Source organism: Apaloderma vittatum, unplaced genomic scaffold (assembly GCF_000703405.1).
Source record: "Apaloderma vittatum isolate BGI_N311 unplaced genomic scaffold, ASM70340v1 scaffold25055, whole genome shotgun sequence".
In the NCBI taxonomy this organism is placed as follows: Eukaryota; Metazoa; Chordata; class Aves; order Trogoniformes; family Trogonidae; genus Apaloderma; species Apaloderma vittatum.
This window is the reverse complement of record NW_009719189.1, coordinates 1-11,618: the sequence shown is the minus strand read 5'-3', so window position 1 is coordinate 11,618 and position 11,618 is coordinate 1. Positions and strand designations below refer to the sequence as shown.

Below are 11,618 nucleotides of genomic sequence, written 5' to 3'. Positions count from 1 at the left end.
CAGTAACCGACAAAACCGCCCTCACCGACCCGCCTGGCTGTGAAGGTGCCCGACCTAACCCATGTAGGCAGCAGCACCCCAACTGACCTTAAAGGTGGCCGTTCTGTTAGTCCTCCTGCTGCTCCTTATTCTGCCTTTGCTCTGATGTCTCTGCTCTAACCCCAGGGCGCACTCACACACAACCACAGCGCGTGCTCCTGAGGTACGTCCTCCTGCCGGGCCCCTTCTCTCTGCCCAGCCGCCTGCGGTGTTCCGCTCCTACCACAGCGGAGGACGTGAAGTGAAACACAGCCAAGGAGAATTCAGCATCGAGTGGCAGAACTACCGGGGCAGGAGAGAGGAGATGGGGAGAGAGGGCTGGACACACTGAGATGACCTCTGCGGCACTTCTCGGGCATTGCAGCCACGGGGAATTCTAGTCTGGTCCAAGACACCATCTCCAACCGCGCCAGGGCTGAGGGAGCTGCAGCTACGTCTTTGCTCCCAGTTTCTCTTCCCCTCTCCTCACCAGAGGCCAGCGGCTGGGCTGGGGAGAGCACCCTGCCTTGAGCAGGCTTGGACGTATCTGCTCCACCACATGCCCTTGGATTCTCACCACCCGGGAAGGGATGCGAGCACGGAGAGCAAGACGAGCCTCTCCTCCCTCCCCTGAAGGCAGGGGAGTCGCCGCAAGTCAAGCACACAAAACACACGGTTTCTTAAATGTGAGGCCTGAGTCATATTTGACACTGATGCGTAAATTCAAGCTACACAAAACCGTCCAAATACAGCGGGGAACAAAAATAAAACCTGGACGTAGTAAATCAAGTGGGTTATTGCCGAGGCAGATGGGATGAGTGCGCTCCCTTGTGCAGAGCGTCCCGCCTAGATCGCTTCAGATGAAAGGGCTTCAGGCACTCCAGGGCGTTCTTCCCGCACGGCAGAAACCAGCCCCGACACATGGACAGAGAGAACAAACGGAACAGCAGATCTCTCGCTGTGAACTCAAGCTGTTCAGATGACTAGGCCAGCTTTCTGCTTTGCTGATCTCTTTCCTCATTTGCCACAGTTTTCTGCCACCATCTTGTGACAGCACACGGACACAAGAATTAAACGCAGCCTTAACAGAAGAACTCTGCAGAACCTAAAGCTGCTGAGAAGAAAGTGGGTTTCCTGCCCTTCTACTCATGGAAGATTTAAAAAAAAAAGTCCTTTTTTTATCTGATGAATGACATTAAAATTCATGGCCTCAGTGCAGACTCCCTGGAAGAGACCTGAAGACTAGAAACCAGGTCAAACGCTACAGACTCTTACATCAAGACCTTCCACGCAGTCACTCCTCAAGAACTGTGAGGCAGCGTGTCGGTCACAGCAGGAGTGTGCTAGGCAAGAGCTGGGGAAGAGCTTCAAGAGCCACCCCTCCTCTGAGACTACTTCAGTTCCAGACACCTTATTGCCCCCATGCTCAGACCAAGCTCCTGAAAGCAAAGCCCTAGAACTCTCCGCAGATGCTAAGAACCCTGAATGAGAAAAAGAAAGTCTTCACGTTTGAACTTCACTGCTTTCCAGACTAAATAGTGCCCGCCTAGCTGAAGAGATCTAATCAGTTCATCTCACAGAACCCCGTCACCGCCAGACAAGGCGCCGAGCCACGTTTCTGCCAGGGAAGGTCAACACAACATTCCGACCTGTCTCCGTTAAGAAGCTGAGTGAGTTTCCGACGGGACAAGGCCAGGAAGGTTTGTCACGCGTGTTAGCTGGGAGCCTCTGGCACAGCCTGCTCTTCCCCAGCAGCTTCTCCCTGCAACACATCAGGAAGAATCCAAAACGGTTCCTTGGCTCAGAACGAGGTGCAAGTGAGGACACAGCCAGGCGAGCTGGTGAGACGGGGGTACATTATCTCTGCTCAGATGGCCCAAAATGCACGAAGGAATCCAAGTCCAGGCGCACAAGCCTCTGCAGAGAAGCCGTGAGGTCAGACCAGGTGCTGAGTTCTGCGTGACCGGGCTGAGGTCAGCTCCACAGTGCGTCAAGCAGAGCCAGGAACCTCAGCAGCGAGGGGGCTCAGCACCTTCCCCACCAAAAGCAGCAGGCTGGGAGGAGGTGGTGGCAGTGACGAAGACATGCAGGTCAGGACGAGAGGCTCTGCTTGCCACGTGAATTTCTCCAGCTCACTGAAAGAACGGCAACAAACCGAACCAGCACGGAGGTACCGGTGACTGATGGCTCTCCTAGATCCCAGTGCTAGGCCGTGTGATTGAGCAGAGGGCAAAGGAGCTTTTCCAACCCAAACACAAGGACTGGAAGGTCGTGCATGGTGCTAAGGAGAGGAGCTCACCAGTGAGAGGCAGAGACCTCTTCTTACCTTTGAGTTGGAGGCACGTCCCAAACCAGTAGGTCCGACACCCTGCCACTGCCGAGTGTCCTGAAATCCGACTAAGCAATGTGGGCTGGCCCTTCTTCCCAGCGCTAGGAGTCAAAGCCTTGCAAGGGAAACTGATCTTCAGAGAGTGTTGGAACCCTAAGTTCTGAACACAGACACTTTTTGCGTTGGTCAGCGATGGACAACGAACGTCCCTTGAAGCCAGGTGTCGTCTCAGACTCAAGACGTGGGCTCAGGCAATTTGTGACATTACTACTAGAACTTAAAAGAAAATGCGGTTTTGAGAACAAAGCTTTCTCAGGTCTGACATGGTCTGCAGAAACAAAAGCGGCGAGGACAAGTATGATGCTTAAGGAGGAACGGTCTGAAGGTACATGCACTGCTGTGGATGGGTGCGCTTCGCCTTCAACGCGCTTTGCTTTTCTAAAGGGTCCTCTGATCTGCGAGAGGGTGCCACAGAGCGCCAGAAGACCAGGGGCCGGTTGGAAGACAGCTCGAGAAAAGAAGCACCTCTGAGAAACGTATTCTTATTTTTTAGTTTGGGCCCTCTTGTCCTTAGAAGGTACATCTAAGGACTGCAGTTCCTGGCTATCAGTCTGAAGGTGGAGTCCAGCACTCCTCTGCCCACAAGCCAGGGGCCCGCCAGCAATTTGCACGTTACATTCTCAAAGGAGAGATCGTTCATTAAAAACTGGGGGTTAGAAACAGTGCCCATCGAATGCCCTTAACAACAGCTGTTCTCTAACCAGATATAGTCAGGATTTTACCTCCAAAACAACTGAACACAAAGCAGATGCTTGGGGATTAGGTCTTTTTGTCCCCGACAACCTGAACTAGCGCCCCGAGATGGATGCCAACAAGCTGGAGCAAATTCAAACGAAAGCGAGTGAAGCTCGACACACAGAGACACAAGAGCACTGGCTTACGGGTCGTCCATGAAGTCGTAGATCTCCCTCATAGCCACACCTCCCACATTCACAAAAAAGACAAGGCGTAACAGGACCAAGTAGTGTTCTGGTGGCATCCAAAGGACAAACTTCAAGTAAAATGTGTTCAGCTCTGCCAACAAAAACTGAGAAAAAGGACATTTTAATTACATTCGGGAGACTGCAGTGAGTGAAGCCTGGAATCTCCCTCTTCCTGCACGACTCCCCCTCCCCGTTTCTCTCACACGCAAAGTACTTGGAATCACCGAGTGCAGCAGTGTCTGTTGGATAAGGACTGACAACACTTGGGGTTTTAAACATTTTCTGTGTGCTGGAGGAGGCAGTAAAAACCCACAACAGAAACCTGGGCGAGTACTGCCTCTAATTTTGAACAAATTTCTCAGGAGTCTGAAGCACCTGCAGAACTTCTGATAACAAACCCTAAGAGCAACAACTTGTCCTTTCACTCCCATTTAAAAATCTGGCCGAGGGAACCCCAAAGTACCAAGAGGCATGAGCAGCATGCCCTGGCATTTTTGTTTGGTTCTTTTATTTTTATTTTTTTTTTAACACAGTTACACAAACACCACTGCCAAAGCCAACTTAGGAGAACTGCTTACACTTCTACAGCAAACTGCTCTCCAGTGAGCTGCCCTGGCCATGTGATTAAGTGAGCAAGTAGACACAAGCTTCTCGCTTCAAAAGAAATGCGAACAGATGGCATTAAGCATCGTTTAATCCAAAGGAGCAAGCCAATACCTGAAGCTGCTTACAAACTGTCAGCTGAAGCTGGAGGCTTTGCTGAAAGAAATGTTATCATGCCAAAGACTAGCACGAGTTCCCTGGGATCTCTCAGCTGCAAAACCCGCTCCAAGCCCCATTTCTTCAGGGTGCAAAGCTGGGAGAGGACGCACACAGTAACCATTGGGAGAAAACATGGATTTTGTCTACGCAGACACTTTTACTTTCCTTCTCCCCTGACCAAGGAGAGCCCGCTGCGCTACGTCAACTTGGCAAGCGTTTTCTGTGGCAGAAATCGGGCGAGGCGGACTCATGCTCGACCGACCGAGTTTGCAAAGTGCCTGGCGCTTGCTGCCGGCCCCGCGGGACGCTGCTCGCTCACTGACAGGCAGCGCGTTCCTCCCCAGGCTCACATGGGGCTGCAGCTCCACGTCGGCACAAAACGCAGCGTCATCGTGAGACAGGGAGGGAGGGGGTGCTGGCTGGCCAGGCTGACCAATCTGTCCTACTCAGCAAATCGTAATGGGCAGCTTCCCTGGACAAGGCCCCAAAGTAAACCACCAGCAGGTTTCATATTCCACGTATTTCAAGTGGAAAAACTTGGGGTTAGGCTGTGCTTGCAGCTGCTAAAAAATACACAGTTATATCCTGTGCCCCAGCAGCAGTACAGAAACTGGTTAATGCCCCTCGTCACTAGAAGTGTCCCAAGGTTCAAACTTCACAGTTGCTGAACTGAAATAAGTTTGAGTTGCTCAGAACGGAGCCAAGTAACATCCCATGGAAAGCACAAAGGCCAAAGTCGCAGGTGACAAGAGGCCAGAATGGGGAAAAACCCACTTAAACTGGCAAGTTTACCCTGCCTAGCAGTGCCACGCGTGAGACAGCTGTGACTGTGAAAGGGAAGTTATGAATTCAAGGCGATTCATTCCCACAGCACGGGTTCAGCCGCTCTGCTGGGCACACCAGGAGGGAAGCCTGCCAGTTTGTTGTGACTGCCGGAGAAACCAGCTGGCTTTTGTCTGAACAGGGGAGCCACCTTGCCTGAACTGGTCAAGCTGCACGCTGTTAACACCATCGCGTGCCACGTGTTCAGTGAAACGTTAAAAAAAACACAAACAAACCACTGGAAACCACCTTGGATAACTTAATCACTTCCGTATATAAAAATCCTATCTGAGGGCAAACCGTGTGCTGCCAGAGCCACTGCTCAGAGCCAGCCCGAGGCTCTGTGAGTCCTCTCCAGCCGGAACAGCACACGGCTCGGCCTAAGACCCAACCAGGCCACTGTTCAACCAAAGCCAGCGGCTCCGGTAGCAGCAGCTACTCACTGAATTAGGGGCAGATCATGGGTTATATTGCTCACGCTGTCCATCAACTTGTTTCAGCAAGCAAGAGCAAGTATTTATGCAACGAATCTGTAACCTGTACCAGAGACACAGAACCAGACACCTCTTCTCTGGGATGCGGGAGTGATCTCTTCTGGCCTCAGCTAAAGAAACATCACTGCACTGGAGCTTCAGCCCAAGTTATTGTTTGTCCAGTTGCTTTGTGTTACAAAACATTAAATCCAACGGCACAGAAAAGACAGAGAAGTTTCCTTACGACAAAGATTATGCCACAGACTGCGAGCCACCTGCGTAAGCTGGACGCTGGCTTCCACTCAAATTTGACCCAGCTGTACGGGGTGAACTGGAAGACAATTCTCTTCATTTTGCCTCTGAAAAAAAACAACAAGCAACAAAACACGTCTTAAGAAACAGCGTGAGACATCTACTAACACTTCCACCTGAGACACCAGTTCGCATGTGCAAAATGCCTCCATTTATTCCATAAAAATTTCTACTTAATGAGGTTAACTTTCTGAGACCTAAACCTCCACGTACTGCACCCCCTGGAGCGAGCAGTCCCTCAGTCCCGCTTGGCTCAGCAAAGACACTCCACAGAAGAGCACAGTTCATTACCAGTACGAGACTACGAGAGGTTTATTAAAATTTAAGTTTCAGTGTCGCTGTCACTACACGGTTCTGATGCCGAGGGAACGTGTTATTTGCACAAGGACCCAACAGACCCTTGCTGTGAACCAAGGAGCACGACTCTGACTCGGATTCCTGCAGCTCCCTGAGCAATTTCGTTAAGTAAGGTCATTGCCACAAGAAGCCTCTCTCCTGGACATCCCATCTCCTGGCAATGCCCAGGACAGACAGGCAGAGTGTCAACTGCTTCATTTGCAAGTTAAATAAAACTCTCACCAACAAGCTTAATTAGTTACGAGGTACTTAAGTCACCTGAACACACATGAATTCTTTAATTCACATTAACCCTAATGGAACAACCCTTCAACAACCAAGATACACAGGCCCACACTTTCTCCACCAACTTACTTGTACGTCGGAATGTTCCAGAGCCCTTGCCATTTGTACGTTTTCAAAGAAAGCCAAGACAGAGTCTTCATCCCACAGTAAATTCCTAAGCCGTTACACAGGATCACATCCATTATCCACTGAAAGGAGAAAACCACAGTGATGCTGGAGAAGAAACGCCGAAGCTCCTCAAAGGGAAGGCACGACAGGTGCCCCCCGAAGAAAGGATTTATCCTCAAGCTCAGGATGGGAAATTAAACAAGTGATTCCTCCCCAGGCTCTGTCTTACTGTCCAGAGTTAATTCTGGAGATGGAGCTCTTGAGCTGGGAAAAAAAAACCCCAAACCTCTCTGTCCTCAGCATCCAAAGCAGCAGAGCACAGAGTGTTAATTTTGTAAGAGGTTTTTTTTTGAAGGGAAAAAAGCTTTGCTTGATGTCTTTATACATAATGCATTTCCTTTTCTAAATACAACCATGTAGCAAATCATTACAGGCTTGGGAAAGGGCTTGTACTGTAAGAAGAAAGCAAGCCAAAATAACACCAGAACCACAGCTGTGTGCCCTGAATGCAGGTCATCTTGATCGCTCTGGTAATCAATTTACATCTCACAGGAAAAGCAAAAATTAATTTTTTAAAAAGTGTGCCACTTTAAGCTTGTTTCTGTCACAGAGAAAGTCTATCACAGGAGTCCCTCTGGCTTGAACAAACACACACAAGCAGTACCTTAGGACAAGAATGGCCACAGACCATCACGAGCAGAGGCCGTAGGGCTTTTCAGTGAGGCCAAATATTTCGAATGTTTTTATAAACCACACCGGAAATTCTAAACACAGTAATATTTACCGTGTTCAGCAAGCAGTGAAGATAGGCTTGCACAGAAGGAAGAGCTGGACACAAATTGCACTGAGTCCATTTTGGGGTTTTTTTAACAGGCTAGAAAAAACAGCCACCTGAAACTTTGTTTTACCTCTCCCTTAATTTCAGATATTAGGGTTTGTACCATCAGCAAATATTTGAGAACATTCAGGCAAACCTTTGGATTCTCTCTCTGGTGTGAAATGAACCAAAACAAATAGTTAAGCCTGTGCAGTAGTTTGAAAATGCATAAAATTATATGAGCGGTGGCAAGTGTATTACAACGCGGGGAAGCACCAAAGCTCCCGAGCTGCAGCAGTCGCCCCGCTCCGCTCCGGCCACATGCACGGGATGTAATTCACCTCTCACCCCTTTCAACCCCTTCCCTTTACGAAAGGCCCTTCCCTTTCGACAAATACCCCCTGATCTGGGCAGTACATACGTGATCCCACCAACACTCGCTGAAGTTGGGAAGCTGGTGTTCCAGACTGTACTCCAGGAACTCAAACATGACGCTGATGATCATGCACATCCACCAGTCTCGAATCATCAGTGTCTACATAAAGGGAGGAAAAAAAACAACCAACCCTTCAAATACCCACAACAAACAAAACAACAGTTGTAGCTTATTTTTAGAACACCTCAAGCTTTTTCAGTTTATGGTGGTCTCACAGGTAAAAACAAGGTGTCTGTGGCGCAAAACAAAGCTAGCCAGTCAGTTAGCTCAGGTTAAAGAAAAAGCTAACATTCAGACAAAAGTCATCAGCAAAACACGTGGAATATGTCGGGCCAGAGACAAGCACAGCTGGAACTCCTTCCCCAGTTGGCTGATACTGACTAAAAAGTAAGACGAATTAAAGCACTAGCCATCTAATGATCTAAAATCCCGACTTGGATGCCACTGGGAAAAGCCTGCCTTGAAAGTGCTGCAGCGTGTCCCCGTGCCCCCCTGTGTGGGGAAGGGCAGACTGCCACTGCCTCTCTGAACCCTCCTCCCCATAGCCCTCCGTTCAACGGTCATTCAAGCAGTTCTCTTGCTACAGGAGTAAAGGTTTTCAATTGTATTGATCTGATCTCGGAAACTTTTATGGCGGAGGAGGAGCTTGTCCATGCAAAGTTACTTTGGAAAGAAATGAGGTGACCTGACACAGTCAGGGGAAAAAAGAAGAAAACAAAACCAATAAAAAGGCACCTTCCCTGTACGACACACGCTCAGCCTAGCTCACAGCTGACTGCCTGACACAGCTGATCACGACGAGTGGCAGCCCCAAAACAGAGGCAGTGAAGCTTTCACCGCAGACCAGCACTGCAGCAGAACTGCAACAGAAGACCCATTCTTACTTTGAGGTACCAGCCAAAGAAGTGGGCAGGAACAAATCCATCCAGCTTGTCCTGTAACGCAAGAAGAGAACGCAGGTCACTTTGCACTACTGACAGTAACCCGCTCGTAAGGCTTACCTCCCCCACCCCCAAAAAATGCAGCAATAAACTTCAGTTGTTTCACATATAAATACTAGATGTGTTTTACGAGTTTCTTTGTTCCCAAGTACAGTGAACAAACTGTATCTGCAAAGGAAAGTCAACAACTTTACGGGGCAGAAACTGGAACTGAGATTGTACCGATAAAGCAGAGACCACCCTTCTAACGCCACGCGTCACGCTCCTCGCCTTCCACAGGGACGGGAGCAGAACGCGTTCAAGCCAGAGCAAGAACGTGCAATTGTTCATCCGAGCCCGCCTGGCACAGAGCAGAGCTCCTTCCAGCCCCCCCGAAGCGCCGGGCAGAGCACGAGGGGCAGCACTAGGAGAGGAGAGGTGTCCTTGGCCAGGACGCAGAGCTCCTCACCGCCCAGGCCGACAGCTCCAGCAGGCGGGGACACGTCAACAGGTTCCCTTTGCCCCCCAATTTCAAGTCTCCTGTTTGCCAGCGAGAAACAAGAACCTGACCTGATTGTTTCTGGTATTCCAAAAAGTGCAGCTTAGGGGTTGCTTGTCAACGTGCAGCTGCCGGGCTCTGGGCCTCGAGGTGACTGGGAGCAGCAGATTCTTCACGCACACAAACCAACCCCGGCTCCCAGGCAAACAGAGCCTGGGTTTAACAATGGGAGGAACAAGGGTTGCTGAACAGTTCTCCCTCTCTCCTGAGCACTGTAATTTGGAATCAAAGAGACACGTCTCCTCCTCATCGACAAGGAAGGTCAAGAGAAGAGAAATAAGGAAGCTGATAGGGCCCTCCCCATGGTCTGTGCTCGTTCAACACTCAGGAAGACTCCGGACCGCGCTCGGCAGAGTACGGCGAGCAACCCTTCCCCAAACCAGTCCAGCTCCTTAGTAAGGGACCTTCCTTCTTACCCAGATGTTGTGGAATGGGTCGGTGGCGTTGCCAGGATCGTAAATCAGGCAGTTGCCGCCGTAGTCTCTTTCGGGCAAAGGAACGCCTAAATGCGGGTCGATGTACTTCATGAACTGCCTCCCGTCCTGCACAGTCTGCAAAAGGAACACAAACCCCACGTTTCCCTCCTAATTAGTAGTAATGGACAGAAAAAACTAACGATAATTAGGATCAACATCGTATCTTCAAATAAGCGTAGGTTTGGGGGGTTTTCCAATTTGTTGCTTAACAATTCTTGAGGCATCACGCAGCACATATACCTGGCTTCCCGAGCCTCTGATACTAAACATTAAGGAAAAAAAGAAAGATTACAGAATGCACATAGGATTTCCTAAAGACAAAAAATCTGAGACCCCTACTCTGTTTCCTAAGCACCTCCTCCCTGGCCCCTCTCCCTCCCAAGGCTGAGCACTCGAGCCCATCCTTCCCAATGCCCCCTCTCCCCGTCCTCTCCCCAACTCAAGCTGGGCAAGGGTGAGGGAAGAAGCAGCCAGAAGCTCAGGGAGGGCTCGTTGAACAGCTGCATCTCCTGTGTCAGCGACCTTCGGCTCTCCTGGAATGGGAAAGGTCCGGCAGCGCTTCCAACACACGGCCCCGGCACACGCAGCACGTGCAGACGCCGGCAGAGCGAGCACGCCGACGCGGTGTGGGCAGGATCGGGCTCCCGGCATTTTAACCCAGGTCCCGCTAGCAGCACAGGCAATAAACGGGGTAATTTCTTCCCAGCTGTTTACTTCAATATATTAGTTATCAACAGGGACCAAAACCTGAATTAATTCACGGGTAACGCAGACACGCGTTTGCTGAATAAGCATTTCCCAATGAAACCACTGACTGCTGCGGCCGATGTTTTACAACAGACGCACTGTCACCTCCACGGCAGCCCAGCAGAGGGTAAAAGCAGGGCAAGGCCAAAATTAGCCAATAGCAATAATAAAATTATGGGATAAACCCACTGAAGTTGCATTAACCATCAGACAAGTTTCAACTACGAGTGAGCTTGTATCTGCTTTCAAGGAAGTCCAGTCACTTACAGACTCAGCATAACTTTAACCTTATTTAAACCCCTGCAAAGTAATAATGTATTTTTAGTAAAGAGCCAAGCGGCCGCTATGGAGCGTCTTTAACCACTACGCGGCCGGTAACACATGGCCAGAGGAAAGCAAAGTGGTTCCAGGCTTTGCTATTAGAATTCAGAACCACAACAGGACTGTCAAATAAAAACGAAACGTGTTCTTCAGTCTGACTGCCGCAAGTCAGGAGTATCATTAGTAAAAAAAAACCAACAGGGTGACATGAAACTGCGAGCTGGGGAGGGGGGAGAAAGGGAAAAAAAAAAACAAACCAGACAGACAGTTTTGTGTTCTTAAGAGAGCTTGGCACTGCCTTTTGGAGAAGCTCCAGGAAAGCCAAGCTGAACAAGAAATGTTGGAGCCCGAGGAAACCTTTGATTAGCTGGAAAGGGTTTGATCGATGTTAAAAACTTGTTTGCGAAGCAAATGCCCTGACTCCAACAGAAGACGTGTCAGATCCTGACACCTCTAAAGTCCAGCCCCAATTCTTCAAGCTCACTTGGCCTCTAGAGGCAAAACACCTTTTTTTTAAACCACATTCCTCATTCCTCCCTCATCTAAAATGATCTTTTAAAGCTACCTGATGAGTATGTACTGGTACCTGCCCAACCCTTTTACTACACACAAGAGTAAAGGTTACTAAGACTTGAGCCAGGAGGACACAGTAAAAAATAACGTGCTTTATTTGGAACTACCAATAGTGTCTTTTGAGAAGAACAAGACCCTCAGCTGGCTGCTGCCGCATGAAGTTGTGCATGAGGTTTTGAGTTATTGCGAAAAAAACCCCGTCACAGGCAGAGCATCGATCGTTCCAGAGAAAAGTATCTCAGAAGATTAAACAAGAACCTAACAGCTGGTGTGCAACTTCAGCACCGCACACAGAATTACAGAATCACAGAATGTTGGGG

At 49.6% G+C, this 11,618-nt stretch overlaps 1 protein-coding gene across 1 annotated transcript in view; it reads right to left on the bottom strand.

The window, feature by feature from the left end:
- The window catches only part of PTDSS2 (phosphatidylserine synthase 2), a gene marked incomplete at its 5' end in the record, with an annotated part of 11,411 nt that extends 1,646 nt beyond the window's left edge, over positions 1-9,765 (bottom strand). The window contains 6 exons of the mRNA XM_009870543.1: positions 3,289-3,434; positions 5,632-5,746; positions 6,411-6,529; positions 7,688-7,801; positions 8,587-8,637; positions 9,598-9,765. Coding sequence (XP_009868845.1) covers positions 3,289-3,434; positions 5,632-5,746; positions 6,411-6,529; positions 7,688-7,801; positions 8,587-8,637; positions 9,598-9,765 — 713 coding nt within the window. The remainder of the gene's footprint in view (positions 1-3,288; positions 3,435-5,631; positions 5,747-6,410; positions 6,530-7,687; positions 7,802-8,586; positions 8,638-9,597) is intronic.
- Positions 9,766-11,618: the final 1,853 nt, after the last annotated feature.